Below are 23,355 nucleotides of genomic sequence, written 5' to 3'. Positions count from 1 at the left end.
AGATAGATAGATAGATAGATAGATAGATAGATAGATAGATAGATAGATAGATAGATAGATAGATAGATAGATAGATAGATAGATAGATATATATAGGCACCACTTCCTCTGAGACACATTTTGTTAGAAGAAAACTTTCTGAAACACTGGTCATACACAGCTACTGAAGCTGTATAACCTAGATAAGACACAGGAAACAATATAAGGGGGAAAAATAGCATTAATTTGGAATTTTGTTAAATTCAAATGGATTATTACCACCTCAGCATGTCAACAACTTAACAACTTCTGCAGAGGCCTTTTAATGAGCCAGTGATGTAGAACAGGTGTGTTTGGAGCAGTGATATCTAAATTATGCAGAACACACAGCCCTTGTGGTCCATAATTTGCCACAACTTCTTTAAGCTAAGTTTAATGAGTTGGTATTTCAATTATTGTTTCAGTTATGTAATACTTTCTAAATATTTTTTATTATAAATATCTTAAAAACAAATCAAAACTAATCAAAGACAAACCAAATGTAATTTTTGTAAGAGATCTCTGTCCCAGTAGCTACCATACCTACAAGGATTTAGTTTAACAGTTCTAACTAGTTATTTCTTTAAGGGTTTGATCTTTTTTTTTTTCAATTGTACAAAGAAAGCAAATGGCTTACAAAATCTATGGCAAACTACAGGATTTGCAACAAATTTTTTTTAAAGTTTCTAATTTATAATGTAAAAGGAACTTGAGGCTACCATTTTGTTACCTAAGCTCTAAATAAACTGAAAACAACACGCGCACACAAATCAAGGGTTCCAAGATGCACTGCAGTCTCAGACGTGAGCATTTTTCATTTTTAAAGGCATAATTTATCTCAGTGTCATAATATGTTCATTCATTCAACCTATAAATAACTTATTGTTGGGCTAAGTATCAAATTCTCGCCACCTCCCATATACATAAACACCACATTAGTTTTAACAGCTTGCTGTAGGATTTGTGCCAGCAAAAATAATAAATCTTTAAAGCTCTGGGAGTGCTAAAACCAAACACGCTGCATGCCTATCAATTAATGGCTTTCAAGTGGTGATATCCGAGCAGGAATCTGAACCATGTGAAGAGCAAAATCGCATTAGTGATACGGGTTTATGTGTTGGAGTCTGACGCTTTACGCAAATGTAAAGTAATTTGTCTTCTGTGATGCTACTGGTGACCGTCTGTCAAAAGTGATGAAGCAATGAGCAAAAAATGAGATTTTCAAAATCCAATTACTGACTTGAATTCAAATTTTCTGCATGCCATAGCCTCTGAAAAGGATGGCATGGACCATTCAGCATGCCCAATACTGTACATGACCCATAAAGCTGCAGATAAGAAGTAACTGAATTTAGTTGACAAGCAATCCTCTGCAGATCGGGAGGTCTTCTAACTGATGGGGTTGTCACTCAGTGCTGTTAAACTTAGTTAATAGATTTAGCGTCTGTGTGTAAACACAGCTGCTGCAGTCGCCTCTCCATGGCAAATGTTTCTTAATGCGGTGGTGTTGACGCTGATAAGCACATCGTGACGTTTTTATTACAGTGACTTCCCCCTTGCTATTAGCAGTCCCCTGGTGTGCGTGACCAAATAAATGCTCAATGCCAGTACTAATGGAGCATCCAAGCCCTTGAAGGCAGTCACAGTTGCCCTGCAATCATAAGATGATCTGCTGCATTAAAATCACTACTCCTAAGAGACCACCTGAGAGAAATGATATCATTAACAGTGAATATAATGTAAAAAGTTCCTTAGATTTTTTTTTATTTTATGTAAAAGTTCCATACTTTCCCAGACTAAATTTCAAGAGCAAAGGACACATAAATACTTAACTTAAATACTGCGAACATTTCTGCATTTAGATATGCGACCTGCAACAGTCAGCAAGACCGTTGAAAAAGGTGCAAACAGATGGATGGGCAGCTGAGTGAATAGACAGACAAACTAATGAAACGGTGGACAGATGAACATTTCTACAGATGTTACAACTTAAATACTTTATGTAACCCGAGACTGCAATAAAGGAAAATTTGAAATAAAGAAAAGAGTTTTGACTGGTGGAAGAAATTGATCATACTTACAAGTATTTTTTATTTTCATAGACGTCGTGAAGCTTTAAAACATGTGGGTGTTCTATGAGCTTCAAAATAGCTATTTCTCGCTCCACCTGTAAGAGAGAAAGAGAAACATTCAGAGGGAAAAGAGCAAAAGAGGATTTGATTACTAAAAAATTCACACTGTTAAATTCCAATAAAAATATTAATAAACCCTCAATCCTTCTTCTTTATTTTTATAAGATGAGGTCTAGCCAGTGGGTTTATCTTGAGGTTAGCTGGGAGTCATTTGTGAGGTAGATCAGGAAAATCAGGAGATAGAATAATGCAAGTCAAAAACATATTTCTACCATTTATCTCCCAAGCACAAGTAGAAATGTGGGCTGCTTAAAAAAAAGGGGTAGAAACTACTATGGCTAGCAAAAGTATTCATACCTCCTTTTCGAATTACACAAGATCAACATTTTATGTGTTTTATGGTAGGGAGTAGGTATCAACACAAAGTAGTGAATAGCTGTGATGTAGAAAGGTAAAATTATACATATAACATGTTTTACAAACATTTTTTGATGCAATTACATGATGTAAGTCTTTTAGGAGGATGTATCCATCAGGTTCCTACATATGATATTTTGCCCAGTTTTTGGTACAAAAACACACAAAACTGCATTTTTGTACAATTTATCTAATAAAAACTGTACTGTTATCTACTCAACCTGAGCTCCGGCTAGCTTTGTTAAAACAGTAGGATAGGGCTCGACATACATTCACATATTATTTTCATGAGAAAATCCCAGTAAAACTGTAGTTGTAATACTAAAAAATAAAAGACAGGTCTAATACTTTTTCAATGCATTGTTCATACTGAATTTTATTTCATATTCCAGTGGTGTTCTTTTGCTGTATAAGGGCCAGCTTGTTTAGACAGCAGCGCAGAGAGCAACCTGTCATAATCGGGTATTTCTGTCCACCAAGCCTGCAGCCTCTGGATACAAAGGAGTGTAAAATGTCCAGACAGCTCCTTCAGTAGCTCCTTTATTCCACAAGTGTCTGACATATTGATTGTTCATATAAAGACAGAACAAGTCAGAACAAGCGAGGAGTCGACTCTAGACTTTACAACTTCTGAGCTTCTGAGAGATATTTTCAGTTCACTATTGAGAGCGGCGAGAGTCGAAATTCACCATAATAGAGCTGATCAGTTTGGACTTGTGTCAGCATCTCTAGAGATCGTTGTCAGCATGTTCAGCTGACACTGAAAATCAGCATGGGAAACCACTCTGACAGAAGCCACTGCTAATCCTCAGCAAGCCTGCTCTCCTCCATGTTATCTGCTCACCCTACTCTTTCACATTTCAAATGGATTCTAACTTTTCCTGACAAAGATGGAGATCAAAGAGTCATGTGAATTAAAGGCTCTTCTGTCTTAACTTGATTTCATCAAAGTCAGTTTCACCATGCCTGTGACAGCCTTCACGTTGCTTTTATGTCTTCCTCACAGTGTTTGGGTTTTCATGAGCATTTCTGCGGAACGAAAGCAAACTTTGATCTGTCGGCTCGCCGTGTTTCTGTTAAATTCCTATAAAGCTGTTTGCTCAGCTGGGTGTGAAATAAAGCCCCTCAAAAATAATTATTTTTAACAATGTCATTTACCAATAATTGCTCCCGTCAGTGCTACCTGTAATCCATCTAGATACATGATTAATAATTATAGTCTCAAAGATAACAACGCTCATCAACACACTTGAAAAGGTCATAAGTCACAAAACATTACGATAAAAAGAAAATACAGCCTAATTAAACTTAATCATTTTCCAATAAATAAACGTGAAGCTTTTAAAGTAGCCTACAGTAAAGTAGCCTACTAGTATTAATACAACTAAGATTAACCATTTACTCTAAATAGTCATGGTGTGATGAGGTCTTCAGCATGTAATTAAAAAGGTCACACGATTTTTTTTTTATTCCACAAATATTTAACCAGTTGACGTCAGCATGTGATGTCATCTTGTTAAGTAAGTTTAAGCCATTATTATGATCGCCAAATAAATGTGTCTCTGCCCGAGTCTCTTATTTTGAACCAAGAAGTAGTTCTTGATTTGACCTGCTAGTTGACAAATACACCTCTTCTTGTGCTGACTGATGACATACAGCTTAAGTGTTGAAAAAGGTTTCAAGGAGGATTAGAGTTTGTCAGTATTTTAGGTACTTCATAGATTAAAAAAAAACATATAAGCTAATAATTTGTAAGCAAACTGAGTACTGTGACTTGTTAAATGCCAGATGCAAACACTAAAAAATATTAAAATCATCTCAACTCAAGGGCAAAACAGAGAGCAGAGAATATTGTAGATACTATGAAGGAGTTACAGAGATTCACATCTCAGGTGGGAGACAGCTACTACTTATAAATTCTTTGTGGAAGAGTGGCAACAAGACAACCCATGTTGAAAGAAAACCAGAGTACCTGTTTGAGTCAGCCACAAGCCATGGAAGCGACATTTAAGGAAAAAAGGTTGACGAATCCAAACAAAAAAGCTAAACATGAACAGAAAACGACACAGCACATCAACCCAACAGCATTTTCATCATTAAACGTACGTTTCTTTGGCATGGACACTGGGAAGCCGTCTAAAGTTATAGAGGATATTAATGGAGTTAAGTAAAATGTAGTCCTAGAAAAAAGAAAAAAAAAACACTTGCCAAAGCATAAAAAAATGCTGTTTTAGAGGTTAACATTTTAATTTTAATTGGTCACATAAATAGCATAACATCCCAAAACAGTATATTGAAGGCATTGTTGTAACATGACTAACTAAAACAGTTAAGAGTTATGGATACTTTTCCAATCCACTGTATATACTCTAATATGTTATCTTGTTTCCAGCACTTTTTTTTTTTTACCTCTTGTGTAGTTCTGTGTGATTTTACTTCACAAGATACAACCTTTTTAAGGTTTTCTTCCTTTAAGTCAAGTTCCTATCTCACAGCTGGTTGACAGACACCTCTCCCCTGCTGAGCGATCATATTTAATCTCTCTTGAGGAAAAGCCTAGCACAGGGCAAGCGAAGTAAAGCCTTAAAAAGTCACAGGTGGGAACGGTGTTAAATCTAAGGACCAAGCTAATCTAAATGGGGTAAAGTGGTAAATGCATAGTTAACAGTACCATGAAGTACCACGTAATGAAAGCACTTGGACTAATCCAGAAACTAATGAGTTCCATCAGCAGCCCTAAACTATGCCACTTTCTCACCTTAGGCTGAGGTGTGTTATTAAGAGCAAGCCCGTGGTGTCTGGCCTAGCAGTGGGGTTCCCTGCAAAGAGACTAATGCTAAGCAGGTCTCAGGTGGGGATGAGCCACCGAAATGCCTCAAATCAGGCAGCTGGCTTCCTAAGATTCCCCTCTCCAGTCTTTTGTTAATTAAATAAGAGAAACGAGGCTCAGTGTAAAGGCTTAGGACTAAAACCGCCTTCTTATTAGATTAGCTGCTGATTAATGCACTAATGTAAATCTGTGAACCAGGTTTTGCTCTTTCATGATATAAACAAAACTGTTGAATTAAACAACAGTGATTATCCCACAACGATTTGAAAATACAGTGACAACTCGCTTTCTATTAATTGCAAAAAGGAGAGGAAAAAATGTGTTGTGCTGCTGAATAAATTATTGCTCATCTACTCCAAGCATAAGACAGTGAGTAATTGCTTTCTCACTTTTTATCAGACCGCCAAATGCACACATCCACCCCCTCCAAAAGTTTTAAATTCCAGGTGGCCATATTCTGTCTTGGCCTGTATCCTGAATATAGCACACTCTTTCTCATTAAGTTTCACATCTGTGAGTGTAGGCACTTCTATTCAGCTGCCATTTCTCCAAAGTACTTCATTAGCAGACTCTTGAGCACCGATCACTAACACACACACACACGCACAGGTGGACAGGTGGTCGGCTGAACACACCTTACCTTTTTATCATTCTTGCCTTCTGTCTTCCTCTTATGATTTGCCACAATTTCAAATACCAATTTGATCAATCCTCCAAGATAAAACTGAGGGGGAAAAACATCATCCAAATCCAGTGGCTGAGAGCAAGCAGTGGTGGTTATTATTTTGGTGATTATGAGCAGAAGAGGAGCTTGTTAGAGAATGTGAAGATTGGGACCGACTACTCTAACTTACACAGGGTTTCCAATTTGAGTCGCATCCCTCCACACAAAAGAAGATCAGTTGGTGATTCTTGTTGTAGAATAGCGGTTCTCAACGTGGGCGGTACCGCCCCCCAGGGGGCGTTCAGAGGACGGCAGGGGGCGCTGGCGGACACTTTTACAAAAGGGGGGCGCTGGGATGCCTTTGGGGGGCGTTTGGTCTAAGGTAAACTTTACACCTTAAATGCACAACAATGCCAGTTTAGACTTTGAGCAACTTTGTAAAACTGTATTGTGTAACATTAAACCATGCTTGGCTGCATCTGTATCAATGGTAGCTCTTCTTCTATTCAGTGTTTGTTAGCTTCTGTTAGCTTCTTGGCGCAGCTCCGTTCTCCTGCTACTGGTAGCTAAAATCACGATACCTTCACTGTGTATCCCTCTGAAAAATTAACCCATTTAAATAAAGAAATCAAAAAATCCCTCCATGGGTGATACCACGATAGAGAGCGTTCATTTTATAGCGTTAACACCGGTGCTGTAAGTGGTCCGGTATGAAAGAGGGGTGATAGAATAACGGTACCACAGCACTTTTAAATTTCAATAATCAGAATGCAGAAATTGTTTCCGTTGTTTTAAAATGTTTATGTCAGTCTGCCTTTTCCCCATCGATACGCTTCCCGACCGTCCTGCACCTTAGGGGCTTAAAAAAAAAAAAAGACGCGCACATTGCGCAAAACTCTGAAACAGGAGAAGCGTCAATAAATGATCAAGTAAATCTAGCAACAGGAAAGAAACTAAAGTGTACATAGCAATAAACCAAGAGAGGATAATACTAATCAAAGGAAACTAGATGGAAATGAATGAAGAACAAAATGCAAGAATAAACTAAGAAACTAAAGTAAATACAGAGGAATAAAGTGGTATGGCAAGACCTTTCGAGCAATAATTAATACAGAGGACTGTGTAGGAAGAATAAACAGACACTATTTCCAGATAAAAGGTAAAATAATATTGTTGAAATGTCATGGGTTTGTTGAGACCATATCTAGTACTGAGAATAAATATATCTTACAGTCCATAACAGTAAAGAACTGATCACTTATTTATGTTTTTAATTAGGTATTTATTTCTGCAATATTATTTTTAATGTCAGTGTTAATGTCATGAGGCTGACGACTCCATGACACTTTCAATTTGACTCATTAGGATTTGATTAAGAACCAGATTTGTTCTTTGTAATTTCTGTCCAGTAAAACTATAAATCTATAAATCAATAGACAGGTCTGTATAAAGATATAATCCATGTTTCTGTCTCATATTTGTATGGCATTAAACGGATCTGGAACTTTTGTTTTTCCACTGAAAGCTCTGGTTTGCACAATAAATGCCATGTGGGTGAAATTTTATGGATGATACTCTGATGTCCCATTCTCCTGAAGGCAACACAGAGCTGCACCACCATAAACTGACAAACACTGAAGAGAAGAAGAGCCATGATTAATGTAGTTACAGTTCTATCCATGGTTTAATGTTGCAGAGCTCAGTCGTTTTGCAAATAGTTCAAAGTTTAAACTGGCATGTTGAACATCTTTTATCTGCTCATTTTGTGCAATATTTAACAACTAGAAAATGGCACAAAATAAGAATATTGTTTCCACTCTGATTGGCTGCTGTTAGGCCTACCAATWTTAAGTTGAATGTTCATTGCATTTTTCATAGACGCCTGTGAAAATAATTTCTATTCCCATTACTTTTTTGTTCTCTGGGAAATTATTTTTGATGATAAATACAGAAACAAGAATAAAAATCAAAACATCTACAATAGTGATAGTAATATTAATGATATAATAATAGTCAGTGCAAAGTAGCCTGCAAATTCTTTGGTGGGGGGCGGTGAGGGACATGGATAAGGGCTAGGGGGGCGCTGGGCCAAAAAAGATTGAGAAACACTGATGTAGAGTAAACCAAAGTTTTCGTATAATGGTTGGGCACAGATTTTATATGCTGAACCCGTCTCAAAATGAAACTTTATATCCATGTTACAATTGCTCAGTCTGGGGTTAGGGGTCTTTTTGGTAGCCAGTAAACATAATAACCCCAGAGAGACATTTACAATGACACTCTCATTTGCTTTATCAGATCCTTTAGAAAAATGATTTTCTTCATCTTGGCCTTTAGCTTTTGCTATGACATTTGTTACTAAAACTGAATTTTAAGTATGGATAATGTATTATTTTCATAAAGTCGTGTATGAAAGGCACAGGCGAGAAGAACTGGAACGTGTGGGGGCTCTCAGGACAAATGAGGCAATAAGAAAATGACGCTCCACATTCAGAGTACGAGAACAACTTTAGCAAAGCTCCATCAGCTGGCAATTGATTCTCTAAATTACAGCCCTGCACCTGAATGACTGAAAGGATGCACAAACAAATTACTGGTTAGATCATAGTGGTTAGCAAGAGATGACAGAGGATTAAAGAAAGACAGAGACAGGCAAAAAGATGCAAGGTGATTAGATTGATGCTGCGTATGTCAAAGAGCGACCACACAGAGGGACCAGCCCAAAATCTCAAAGGGGAAAATAATGGATCACAGGCTCTGTCATCTCTCACTCAGCCATTATTGCACCTCACACTGTCTCAGTCCTTTACCTCATTCGCTCTCTTGCACGCAGAAGGAAAACACAGATATTTCTGTCACCTCCCCCAGGCATGCCAGCGAAAGGTCCCTTGATACCAAGATCTGAGGATCAAAGTCAACAGGGCAGCCATGTGTGTCAGGAAAAAAAAAAAAAGAAAACATGCGGGTGGCTTGCCAACATGGAGACCAAAGTAAATGCAAGAATAACTGGGTAGATATAAAAAATAAAAATAAAAACAATAGGATAAACAAAGGGAGATGGAGTGAATATGGAAGGCTTCCAAAGAGAAAAATATGCAATTCTCTGTATTGATGAGGAATAATTGTTAAGGATTGAGAGTAAAGAGAGGCAGTGCAATCTCTATCAACCCACCTCAAAAACCCCTCGGGTCCTGCAGGCTCTTATGCAGTTAATTAATACAACATGGTGAACGGACGCCTTTTCAGCAGGATCATAACGCAAACCAAACGTGATAACAAGGTGATGAGCAAACAATCAAAACTGCTAAGCTTGTGAACTTAAAGGAAACAAGGGATTAATTCAATGAGAGTGCCTAGAGAAAAAATTTATACCCCATTTAATTTGGAGGTTTGACACGTTTTAACCGATAAATCCGAAAAGTGCAGTGCATTTTAATTCACCTTCTGAATACAAACGCTGAATACATACAGTACGGTATTTATAGAGACCAGGTCAACACATGCAACACATGCAACATGTATGTGTAACTAAAATTTTAAAATTAAAAAATATCCTACAGTAAGGTTTTTTAAATATTGTTGCATTCATGAATCTGCTTTTTTTCTTTTTTGGACTAATTTAATTTGTAATTTTTTTAATGTTAACCCTGCAGTGAATATGTCTTGGAACTTTGAATTCAGGTGGGGTTGTAGGACTTACCAATTGTTGTAGCAAACCTAACCACTTAAGATAAAAATGCTTATTAACTTTTTTTTTTTTTTAATCAAACGCAAAGGAACATATTTAAAGATTGATGTTTCACACTTACAGTACTGTGTGTGACTGGTTTCACAAGGTCCAAAGTCTCAGAAGAAAATAAATTGTGTATTTCTGAAACTTTCTTTAGTTTTATACCCAGCAGCCATGTTGAATTTGAACTTGAGACTCGCATGGGACCTCTGCCACGAATTTGGACGTCGGCAGGCAATCTATTTGTTGTCTCACTTGGATTTCACCAGACAAGTCATCTACAGTCAAGCCCAAAATGAGTTTTCCTCCTGGCAGATTTAGAGGCAAATTAATCATTTCATTTTACCAATATGTTGGTGAGTGGCTGTAATATAAATGGTCTGAAGTGGGGCAGCCAGAGTCCCAACTTGAATCTGAGAGAGCCAGGAGGCGTTTCAACCTCAACAACAGATGAATGGTCAAAATTACCGGTTGAGACGTCCAAAAACCTCGCCTGCTGTCTGCAAATACCAGAAGCATTTAATTGCTAGAATTCCAATAACTGATTTCTTATTGACTATTATGAAAGGGTATAATTACTTTTCAGCATGCAACAATTTTTTTTCTCCAAAATAATTGTTCACTAAAGAGAATCTGTGAACCTGTGCTTAAGATTAGGTTAATGGCAAAGAGGGCCTTTCAGCGCCAAATGGTCTTTGAGCTCGCCCCAAAAAAGAAATGATCAAATTACCAGTAGAAACATGCAAAAGGCTGGTCAGCAATTAGAAAGATGTCCCCATAGATTTTAAGAAAATGTAAGCAAGGGAAAAAATATGGTATTCAAAACTCACTCCTTTTTAATTTTTTTTTGTTTTATTATTTCTTAAAAGATTCTTGTTACTTTAAATCTAGTCCAAGTGTAGAAATAAATTTGCACTCAACTTTACCTTCTCCCAAAAGCATAAGATGACCAGAAGACAAGATTTTGTCTAGTTTCCCTTCTTAAAATCTTTGAGACATTTTAATATGGTCTTTAAACAGATCAATTTTGTGTGCATGCATCAAATAAATGTAAACTTGACAGTTGGATGAAGGAGCATTATTGAGGTAACGACCGGACGGAAGACCACAGTTAGCCAACTGTAAATGAGCARATGGGGAGAACATGGCACAGCTTGGCTACTGGCTCACAAACAACACCAGTCAGTAAGTCATCCATTCATACTTATGACATGTAGACACATGACTATGAAACAGTGTACTCACACACCACTGATCACTGCAAGCCATGAGCGACTTCCATCCATATGTTGGTCAGTGAGCCAGTGGGACACAAATTGTGTTTTCTCCCAGTTACAGAGGGTAGCCAAACTGGTGTGTACATGGATTTGTGTCTGTGAGCTTTTTCATTATTGCCGAAAGAGAAGAATTTGACACTATGTGTCCACAATTCAAATATACACTTCACAACTGTGTTTAAAGACCTTCGTAACAGGGAGTCAAGGCGTAACTCTTGTTGTTCATCACAACATTTTCAACTTTATGTTGACAAAATCTGTTTTTGGAAAAAACCTGTTTCTTCCAAATTGGATAAGGAATCTACAAAGACAAGTTCAGGGTCGCACGTTTAACCGCATTTGTTGAGGTAACAAGTTCATACAGGTAACTTTGTTATCTTCCACAACTGAGTTGGACCCACAGAGAGCAGGACAAATATGAAATAAAACCGTAACTGTACAGTTCTATTCCTGTCAAAGCTGCTAAACTGAAGGTGAAAAAAATATTCTTCCCCTTACTTTCATCTCTCTTTGCTTATTGGTTTTCTCTCCACCTTGGGAACCTCTTGAAATACAACTGCACATCTTCACACATATAAACACAGATACACAGTCAGAAAACACAGCAGGGTTTTTAGATAATCACTTTATCAGTCATCCTTTGAACATAGCAGGTAAAGTCCCTCCACTGGGGAGTCTGATCAATGTCAGAGACATGTAAATCAATCAGGACACAGTCTTTCCTGGCTTGCTAATCCGTATCCTTTATCCATCTACCATCCTATGAAATGGCTCTCATTACTGCTTCCCACCCAAACCCAATTTTAGTATTCCTCCCCCTCCTTCATCTTTCTCTCCTGCCCCTCATTTACTCTTGGTTTCGCTCATTCAGTCTCTGTAATCATGTTTCTGTTCTGTTGACGGATCCATCAGGAAGACATTTAAACTCATGGCAAGCCACATCATTCCATACTAACAGACATGTCCGTGGATAACCTTGGTCCTAATTGACTTTGATGGCAGAGGTCTTCCACAAATGGGTGTAATAATGAACTTCTATGTAGGTGTAAAAGTGGAGACGGCCATGTTGTAAACACCATGTTGGTGTTTGAGTAYGAGTACTACATGATGATGCAAAGGCAATTTACAAGAAAACTGATTTTTCAGGCAGTCAGTAGTAATACTTTTGTATCCCTAGTCTGTGAACTCATTATATACATTCATTACATATAGGACATTAATAATACATCAAAAATATTTAATATGTCAAGCCTTTGTTTTATATAACTTTGTGGCAATGTATTCAAACTTATTCACAGTCAGTTGAGTGGAAAGAAAAAGATAGGAAAAAGTGCACCAGCATCACAGATAACCACAGCCTTAAAAAGATTGTMATGCAAAATCATTGATAATTTATGGGACCTTCAGAAGAAATGAAGGGCTGTGTTGGAGCCCCAACCAAGTACAAAGAAAAACACTTTTTGATTGTTCTTTTTATTGATCTTATATACGTTTCTAATTCTCTGTAATGCTACATTTCAAGTTTCAAGATAAAATATTTTGCTATGTGTAATAAGTTTGTATAATACAAGCGTTTCACTTTCTGAAATGAGAAACAAAAACTATGGAACTTTTTCACAAAATKTTCATATATTGCTTCAGCTTTCTGAATGTCTGTTGTGCCAAATTTGTCTACTGCTGGAAACAAACAGAAGAAATCACTTTTGAGAATATTTCTCTGATCATAATTTTGGTTCATAAACCAATTAACATTTAATACATTGAGGATCATCTTCTGTACTCTTCTTATGTTTATTAACCTAAATTAGGCCTCTTTTCATATTCAAAATTGCATCTTTCCCTGGGGCATCTGATGCAACTCAATGGCCATTTCTATTAGCAAATCTTAAAACGCTGAAAGAAAATATAATCAGTCAAGTAAGACGCAGGTGTATTGAGCTACCTTTGTTCAGAAAATTGCAAAACTTTAAAACAAGGTTATTGTGCAACTGTGCACAATAAAGAGAAAAAGATGGGAATTAAATGGAAAATCTCCACACCTTGCTATGGAAAAGTTACAGCAATGAGTTCACCAAATTATGGGGAAAAAAGTTCATTTAAAGTGTACAATTGTTTTTGAGAAATATGATAACATATCTGCCAAATTCATGAGTATGAGGGAGAATTACAAGTACCACAAAGTTGAACAAAGACTTGTTTTATATACTTTACTTTTCGCCACATAAGCTACAAACAGCTCAGTCTATATCAGATGGACGAGTTAACTAAAAACTTTAAAAATTGACGTCCCTTTCAGCTTCCACATTCGTTAATTAGGATTTACAGAGTTCATGTCAAATGAACTCAGTGCTCATTTGTTAGTGAGTGGAGAAATGTCAGCACACTGAGGTCATTAACAATCAATGCTCAGAGGTGTCAAGAAAAAGGAGCAGCTAGTGCTAAAAGTGCCGGGTGCCTTCATTTACTCGAGATGCCTATGGCAAAAGAAAAAAAATGCTAAGCTCTGTAAGGAAAAGAAAAAATTGCAATATGAAGAATAAATGTATTTATTCCAAATTGTGATAGATAGGATTACGCGTATTCACACAGAAACACGCATGAAAACACACTAGATCAAACGGTTACATTAAAAGATTAACAAATCTCAAGATAAAACCAAGAAATAAACAAGCTCTTAAAAACTGAGCAAAAAGTTATCATCCCACAACATTATTCTTAATGAAAGAAGCAGATATGATGAGCCCGACATAAATAAGCATAGCAGAAAAGGGAGCAAATAAATATCTCATCTATCTGACAACATAGCGGCTGATCCCTTTGAAAGGAGAAACAAACACCATCGATTTGGACGTCCGTCTGTCTCCTGTCGCGCTCGATGGGGGATCCCGCTACATCTTCTGTTCTGTTCACCTCCATTTCATTATTCTGTCTACACTCATCTCTGTTTTATCTTGATAAGATATATGAAAGGTAAAAATCAAACAACACCGCGTGTTTGATAAGCTTTGCCATGGCATGAAGCAACAGCAAAAAGAGCTGTTTAAAGCGGCACAAAATAAGACTCCCTCAAGAGTTCGGTTTATAGTGATTTAATGTTTTGCATTTTCAACTAACGACAACCAAAATAAAAAGGGAATGTTGGTGAAGTTAAAGTTAATATTATAGTCTACAAGCTGCAAATATCTGACACCCTGTGGATTAAATTGATTGCACATTTCCAATTTCAACAGAGCTTTGTCAACAAAGCTGGTAAAAAACGGTAATACACATTGATTTATGAACAGTGACTTGAGACCAGATTAGGAAGCAGAATGCTGAGTGGCCTTCATATTGGCTCATAATTTAGAAAAGAGCTTGTTTAAAGGCTTTACCTGTTAGGGAATATCAATGACATTAGATCCATTCCTTCACATTGCTGTGAGGGAAGAATTAGCTCACAAAAAGATGTAAAAAAAAACTTTCTAAAATAAAATAAAATAAAATAAAAATTACAAGAAGAAGAGCTGATTTTGGATTAATATTTCGTGTTTTATCTCTATAAATTGTAGGGTAAAAAATAACCTTTAAATGCACTAAACAAACAAAGAGTGAAGGGAGCAGCTAAACCACCTCAATAAGCTTGGTGTGCAGTCAAGCTATCAAGATCTAACTGTGAGTTACGTCCCAACTTCTGCTTGAGAACCATACAAAGCTGATAGATCAGCTCGCAGGGGCAGAACATATGAAAGCCATTTATTTCAAGCAGTGTCTGTGCACGCTCTGAGGCATGGATGTGCACAATCCACACACAGGCATCTCTTTACCCAACCCACTGGCGGCAATACAAAATGGCCAATCTAATCATTAGGAGGGAAAGAGAAAAGATGGCAGAGAGAAAAGCTGTGTCGCAGTCACTGAGGTGTCAGGATAACATGATTAAAACTGATTCATGTGGTCAAAGCATTACGCTCCTCACTCACTCAACAGTTTATGTTGGCTGGTATACAAAGCCTTGTAGAAAGTATTCATACCCCTTCCTCTCTACAGTGTTTCACACCACAATCTTGTTTAACTTTATTGGCGTTATGTGAATCAACACAAATTAGTCCATAATTGGATTTTTTGAAACAAATAAAAGGTTGCATATATGTTTTAGCTAATTTTACTTTGACAGGCCTAAAAAGACATATTTTCAGAAGTCATATAATTATTAAACAGAGTCCAATGTTTATAATCTAATCTAATAAATCTAATAAATACAAATGGTCTATGAAAATCTTCAATGCTTAATTATAAAACATTAGTGACCAAACAGCATCATGAACGTGCATTGTTCAAAAGCATCATTGGCATATTAAAAGAGTATGAATTGAATATATTAAGTCACAAATGTACAAGAGACTTGTGGCAAGGTCAGAGAAGCTGCAGAGCCTCATAGCAACGGTGAAAATATTTGTCATCAGGAAAACCGTTATTTGTGCACTCCATCAACTTGGCCACTATGGGAAAATGGCAAAAAAAAGAAAGGTAATTGTTGAAAGAAAGACACAAAAAGAACCTGTTTGCAGTTTACCATAAGTTATGTAGAGGACAGGAAATATATGTGAAAGAATGTGTTCTKGCTGGATGAGGACAAAAGGATTTTTCTTTTTCTTACATAAAAACAGATTTGTGCAGCAGGAAGAAGAAAAAAAATCTTCATACGGTGACCCTAAATAAGGCATCCTCATTTGGAAACCATGTGGAGACCATGTGGGAAGATGGGTGAAGCTAAATACAGGAATGCGTTTTTGTTTTTTTGTTTTTTTTTGTTTTTTTTAAATGACACAAATGTTAGAGGAGGCAATAAAATGTGACACTAAGGCTGTTTTCATACCAGCAGAACCATGACCCGAAACATGCAGTCAGAGCTACAATGGGGGAGTTCAGATCAGTGTGTCTTTGTTAGTAGAATAGAAAAGTCACAGCCCTGCCAACTACAAAAAATAGCAACCAAAGCCTGATAGAAATTCATCTTCCATTCAGCCTGATTGTTGTAGCAAAAAAACATCCTTAGTAGTACATTAAACCTTCTATTTTTTCATTTTTTGGCATGTAGAGATTCAACACAACATCAACTTTTGAGTTAGAGGTTACCTTTATATTGTTGCCTTATAGTTCACTATATTTATTAACTATAATCTGGAAGTGTAAAATCGAAATGATGACATTCAAACTTTGACTAATTTGAAGCAAAATACAATCAAGGAAGTGTGGTTAAAGAATTTTGTAAATCAAGGGCAAGACAAACACAAAAAACCCTCTGTTTATTAAAAAAAATCAATTAAAAAATAAGTAAAGCATTGATATTCCAAATCATCTTCAGAAAATATTGCAACTTTAAGTTCATCCACTATCCCAACCCTCCCCCCCACATGCACCCTTCAATTCTTCATCCCTCCTCTCCCTCTCTTCCGTTCTCTCTCTGGGCTTGGGGACAGCAGAGTGACTTTGATGTCATGCAGCTTTAGGAGGAGAGAAAGTCACTCCGGCTAATTAGTTGTCCTTATCCCGACAGCAGCAGCCGCCACCAGCTCGCTGGCTCAGAGGGAGAAACAGAGCAGGCAACAACAGCAACTACCAACTGCTGCATGCCAAAGATACCCCCACTCCCTATGCCAGTTGTTAGTGCTGCAAGCTTGTAATGATTTAACTCAGCCCTAGACTATGCTGAGCCTTAATAAAGTTTTGCCTTTCTCTAGAAAGATAGGTTGTGTTGTATAAGACATGGTAAAGCTAATATTATGCTGCAGTAAATGTTTCGTTCTCATCCATCTTCTCCCCTATATCAGTGTCTTCAGCAGGTATGTCTAACACCCATCATCAACAGAATTAGGCTTTCTCAAAGTTCAACAAAAATGCACAATATTCTCTTGTGATAAAATATTTCCGTCTTACAGTTTTAATTGAATCTGCCGAAGCACAATTTAACCTAGAGAGCCCTCAAACATTTTCTAGAAGGTACCATTGCATTTTGTGAGCTGAAATGACGGCTATTATTTTSCAAATGTCATGACTTCACACTCTGATTGCCATTAATTTACATTGGGGTAGATTCTCAGTCATCTAGGACATAATCCTAAATACCTAGAATGTCACTGGATTTGTTTCTTGAATTAATTTAATTAGTAGGTTGGACCAACTTTTACTAGATTAAAGGCCAGCACCTTATGCAAATAATGGTGACCAAAATGCTGAAGGTTTTAGGAATTGCAATGATATATGAGAAAGAGATGAGAAAGTACAATGTGGATTTATTATGACTGACATTTTGTATTATAAGTGTATTTTTAAGTTGATCAAAGGGAAGCATACTTTCAAATAGTAGTTCTTGTCTTCCGGTTTCTAAAGGCCCAACTCTTTGAGCCACTTTTCAAAATAAGAAATAAAATATTGGTAACTAGAACATAGTGACTAAGCTAGACAGAAATTGATCTAAATGCTGCGACAGTCTGCATGCTCTTTAATTATTTTGACACCATAATTTCTTTTCCAGGGTTTTCTGTCATTTTCACTTCCTGATGCTATCCATCTCTATGCATTGAATTCTAAAAGAGAAGAAGGTGACCCTTGTACTTGCATCCCATTATCTTGAGTTGCTATGGTTCTGCTCAACTTGAGCAAAATTCAAATATTGCTTCCTTTTCTGTCTGACCGAAAGGTCTCTTTGATGTCAATTTTATCATTTCTACCCGTCTGTGAGGGTCTTTGGACCCCTTTATAGTTTTTTTTATTATGCAGCCCATGTCAGACAGTGAACAAGAAATATATTTGTGTCATGACAAACATTCATTTGAAAAGAAGATAGTATGTCAATATTGCCAAGCCAAAATGAAATTAAGAAAATGGTATGTGAATCAGCAAGGGTTTAATAATTTTTGACCACACAATGCAAAAACAAGATTCTTAAGTGAAGTGATTAAGTAACACAAATCTGTATCTTTTGTGAATTGTGTTATCTGTATCCAGTTAACACAAATCTGTATCTTTAACACACGTATCTTTAACACAGATTTGTGTGTTAAAGATACAGGGTGAACTGTCATGTCCAAGGACACAATGACAGAGGTGGACAGAGTGGGAATCGAACCAGAAACCCAGCAATTGAGGGATGAGCTCCTACCACTTTTGCCACCATGCCGTAAAGAGCTGCAGAAGCAGTAGGTCAGTGGTGAGCACAAACCAGAGGCTCGTCTTCCTGTGTCTGAAATTGATTGCGCAGAGAAGCATTTCCCCGAAATTGTAAACGTCCCTTTATTTCAGAATTCTAAACTGCAAAACCACCTCTGAATGTTGCTGAAAGCAGTCATCTGGCTGAAAGAAAGCTAGTACACTCCTCCCAAGCTTAAATTCAAAACACATTTGAGCTTTTAGAAATATATCTAGCTGCAAAAAAACATGCATAGTGATTATGCTGAAACTAAAGATGTTACATCTGTCACTCTTAAGGTAATATCGCTTTACAGCTATTGTTGGCAAGCTATGAATGGCATGTCTATACAGCAGCTGACTGTAGGCTTGCTACCCAAAACTGATAGCTTGACAGATGAACCGGCTAATACTGGCTTGTTGGTTCCTGTTGTTTCTCAATATAATGTCAAAGAATAAAAAAATGTGCAACATTTTGAACAATAAGCAGTTGAAAACAAGTACATTTAGTCCACATTTTTTGGTGATTAAGTTTTAAAAGTTACTTGAGCAATTTTTTTCCTATCAAAATCAATAAATGTTATTTTATTATAGCTCCGACAATCAATCTTATATGTTTTACAAGCAGTCGCAACAGTTCTCACATTTTATTTTAAATAAATTTAATTTTGGTGGTAATATTGTACTGCACAAATTTTGCACGATATAGTCAAACCATGACATTTTTATGTAAAGTTATGATGTGATAATCTCAAACTGGTCAATACCTACACAGTTATAGCTGTAAAGCTGAATCTCTATTGGCTTATCTATACTTTTATGCTTCACTTAATCTTAAAATCTCACATCTCTTATATGTGTTCACTAGCTTTGTCTGACATGCATGCTGAGCTTAGCAAAATGTCAGACTTTATTGTCATTTTAGTGATATTATTTTATTTGCATGCAACCCCAGTAATAACCATGACAACTTGCCTGCTCTGTTTGTGTGAATGTCATGTTAACAGATCAATAGAAAACACTCCCACTTTAGGGAGGAAATGTAAGTAGAGATGTGATGTCCCTACACAGGCATCTGTGTTATCTTGTCTCAGTGGGGGGTCCACACAGCATGTCCATCTCTCTCTATTTTGCCTTGTTCTCTTTCACCCCGCCTCCTGTTCCCACTGAGTCTCATCCTCCGAGGCCCACGGCACAGTTGTGGCAGATATAGACAGAGAAGCTGGCTGACTTTCAGAAACATGGACCGGGTCTTGAGATATGGACTCAAAACACACACAAACACACGCACAGAGAATAATGGTTGATTTTCAACAGTACTTAGATCAGGGTGCCGTCTCCTGTTCTGTTTACCCTCGGTGCCGAATACTGCTGACATACTGTCATATGTGCATAAAATGTATTCTCTATGCGTCTGTTTCCATCTCATCCTTCAAAATATGACAGCCGGCTTTTCCCACAGACAGAGACACTTATTATTCAAGTAGCTACATTGCTACATTTTGTGTTTAAAATAAAAAAACACTACCTTCTGCTTGTTCTTTAAAACAGTCAAGGCTTATTCCCTTGTTAGAAAACTGACAGGAAGTTCACCGATGAATATGTTAGCCAAGAAAGTTCAGTGCTCTCTCTGCTCTATTAGGTCACAGCCTGTAGGGCCATGGATTAAAATGTTGCAAGATTAGTTCTATAAAGTTCAACACAGTGAATCGAGCTGAGAGGTCTCCGCCAAAAATCTCTAAGACAATTAATGCAACCTGTCTACTCATCTCCGTAGACCCTTGACTCTTAAGGCCAGTCAGCAGAAGGACAGACGGAGAGGGATGACACAGGTCATAAAGGACACATACATGCACAGACATAGTAATGCGTCTCTCGCTGTGTGGTATATGTACTGGAGAAATTTTCTTATTGAGCAGTTCTGTCTATTATCTGTAGCTGTTCACGAGTGTGTCTTCAGCAGAGCTGCACACACAGACCTGTCCAGGGGAGTCAGATTTTCTCCCTAATGGCACCACGGGGACCAAAGACATTATCATATTAAAAGGTGACATTTCACAGCCGGAGCCTAGCAGGAGAGTGCTGCCCGGTGACTTTGACAGTTTGACAGGCAAACAGGCAGACAGGACAAAAAGAAGCACCAGAGACTGCAGTGCAAAACAATTGGAATATTTGGGGGGAAAAAGAGGCTGGAGGATGCAGTCAACATCTGTCCAGGAGCAGCAGGAAACTCAGAACTGAAGATTTGATTGTGGATCTTATTTGCAAAATCAGTGTTGCTGTGACCATGCAGAAGTGTGAACTGTGTGGTTCCTCTTGGACTAACAGTTTGCTTCAGCCTCTGTGCACAACGAACCTGGATTTATACTAAACGAAAATGCCACGTTAAGATATTAAGAGCTTAAAGTACTTTATCAGAACATGCCCAATACATCTTAAGTGCTTTGAAACATTCATAATTTGTCATATACAACTACAAAACTACTGTATGTTTTATTGAAATGTTATGTGATCTAGTTGTGAAACCATTTCAGCCTTGCAAACAAGACTTTGTGTCTGCAGCAAGTGTTTTTAGTGTATTTAATAGTTGGGTGATAATCTTTCGATTTCCAATGACTGGTTTACATGGAGCTATCTAAGATTCTCAAAGATTGAAATACTTCTTAATAACCAAATCCTGTTTCAAACTTTTCCAAAACTCTATTGAGCTTCTGTCTTTATGATGTTGTTTGTCCCCTAAGGTTCTCCAACAATTCTCTGAAGCAGTCTGATGAAAAATTACATTAATATCTTTAAAATAATCCCTCTAATAGTTCAGTCTCTCAATGCAGATACTTCAGTACACATCTGCTTGCTACACACGCACCAACAGAGGACCAGCAGTTAAGCGAAGAATGACAATGTCAGAGCTCGGTAATTGGCTCTGAACTGCAGCTTCAGCAAGTGTGTGTCCTGTCGGAGACCTGTCAGTTTTTGCCGCACCTTACTGCTGTCACATATTGCAGCTGTTCCACCAACCACTTCTGCTACACCTAATAATACTTCTGTCAGAGCAAAGGCGACAGAAATGGCCAGTCTTTTCCTTCATGGAAATACCTGACTGCATGTTGAGTGGAGTAAGAGACAGAAAAAGAGTTATTTCTAGAGTAAAGCAGTAGAGTGAGTGCAAAAGAAGAAAAAAACAAGACTGTGGGAGATTTCCACACAGCAAGGAGTTGATTTATACAGAATATTTATCAAACAGCAATATCCAAGCACAAAGAGCATTTCATCAGAAGTCTAATGGTGTTTCTGCATGAAATGTTGAAAACTGAGGGAATTTCACATTTCAGACAGCCTGTGATGTGAGCAAACCCATTCACTTCCTGCTTTCCAGCTCATAAGCCAACAATTACAGTAAGTACTTCTCTCTGTGAAAGAAAATTTCCAAGTTGGAACATCTTGTGATATAGTCCTTTGTTTCCTGGTTACTGCCAGTTTTTTAATTTTTTTATAACCACCCCTTCAACTCAAGAGACAATTTCATATAATGACTATTTTGAGCTGAGACAGAATGAAGCTGCCCAGCAGGAGTCCTGGGATGTTATGAGAAAGAGCAAATATGATTAAAAAAATAGAGAAACACTGCGGTAAGTAGCCAATCAGTTTCTGACACTTACTAAATTATCATGACATCTAATGAGGAACGTACAGATATGTCTCTTTAAGATTAAGCAAAAATATATTTAAAGTTGCAGCTTCAAAGCTTTCAATGGACATTTTTCAGTTAAGCCTCTTGTAGTTTTTTTCCTTACATGCTTTATTTTCAAACAGCATAAATAGGAAATGTTATACAAAAAAAAAGATTTTTCAAGGGTTTACGTTTATCCGAGCTTTCAAAGGTTAACAGTGATCAAGGTTAAGTCTTTTTGGGGAAACTCTAGAAATATTTTCAAGGGATGGCCTGATGGAGTGAGTGAGAATTTTAGGGTGGCACACATTGATGCAAAGCCAGAGTGTCTTATGATGCTGTGCCATTTATAGAGAAGGGTGTGGCATCCTGTAACAGGCTCAAAAGACAACATAAATACACGGTGCAAATAACTGAAATATGTACACCATCTTAAAATCATATCATTTAGATTTGACTATCTAAAAAAGTTACTTTATTTAAATAAAGACAAAGAAAAAGTACTATTCACATTTTAGCACCAGTTTTTACCTGTATTTCACTATATGTGAGCTAAAATAATCAAAATTACAATAAGAAAAAAAAGACTTGAAATATTTGATTTAATGTGTAAGAAATGAATATACCACATAATCTTTATAATATTCTAACTTTTTAGAATAATCCTGTATATATCTATGGAGAGGCATTACAAAGAGCCCAACTTTATTTTGTTTTTAAGTGTTGTGTAGCAGTGAACAAGATAAAAATGGCCTGATATGCTATTCAAGCGAAGGCTGGAGATGCCCAAGACTTTTTTTTCCAGACTGTGTGCACAACACGCACAGGTGTCATGCAGTGTAACTGCTGCAAGAAGTGCCACAGTCATTTTTAGAAACAGCAATTCAGTGACCAACTTGCAACTAAATCTGTCTGTTCACTCATAATGTAAGGTTGAGTATCTAGCAAAGACTGGCAAGAAAAAAAAAAGTATTTTTACAGTGAAATGAAATCTGAGCTGCCAAGGCACTGCGCAGGTGATGTGCACTGAGACTTTGATAGCACTTACATTTCAGGTAGCTCACTATAAATCCTTTAATAAACTGAGATTTTTATGAGTGGGAGTGGAGGTATAGTTTGCTTGACCCCTTTCTAACAAAATCAAACACACAAGTGACTGTAGATTTTGCTACAACTTTACCAAGACTGCTTCGCATATGAGGAAACGGCTGAGGATGAATCAATCGTAAACTCTTGTTTTTTATGAAAACTGAACTTGTAAAGCGGTGAGTAAATCTAAAAGTGACAGAAAGCACAGTTCAGAAAACTACATTTTCACTCAGGAGTCAATACAAGATCTCATTTAAAATACTTTTGTTCAGTGCTGCATGTCATTTCAACATATCCCACAATGTTACAACCTTTTCTTTTTCTAGAAATATGTAGCAAAGCGTGTATCAGCTTGACTTTC

At 37.1% G+C, this 23,355-nt stretch overlaps 1 protein-coding gene across 4 annotated transcripts in view; it reads right to left on the bottom strand.

Annotated features, from left to right (window-relative positions):
• Positions 1 to 23,355, bottom strand: part of brsk2a (BR serine/threonine kinase 2a) — a 182,919-nt gene that overhangs the window by 54,061 nt on the left and 105,503 nt on the right. For all 4 annotated transcript variants that reach the window (XM_008411537.2, XM_017305357.1, XM_017305358.1 and 1 more), the window contains exon 3: positions 2,100 to 2,185. In XM_008411537.2, the coding sequence (XP_008409759.2) occupies positions 2,100 to 2,185 (86 nt within the window). The remainder of the gene's footprint in view (positions 1 to 2,099; positions 2,186 to 23,355) is intronic.

Source organism: Poecilia reticulata, linkage group LG6, assembly GCF_000633615.1.
Source record: "Poecilia reticulata strain Guanapo linkage group LG6, Guppy_female_1.0+MT, whole genome shotgun sequence".
NCBI classification, from domain to species: domain Eukaryota; kingdom Metazoa; phylum Chordata; class Actinopteri; order Cyprinodontiformes; family Poeciliidae; genus Poecilia; species Poecilia reticulata.
This window is presented reverse-complemented; position numbering and strand designations above follow the sequence as displayed.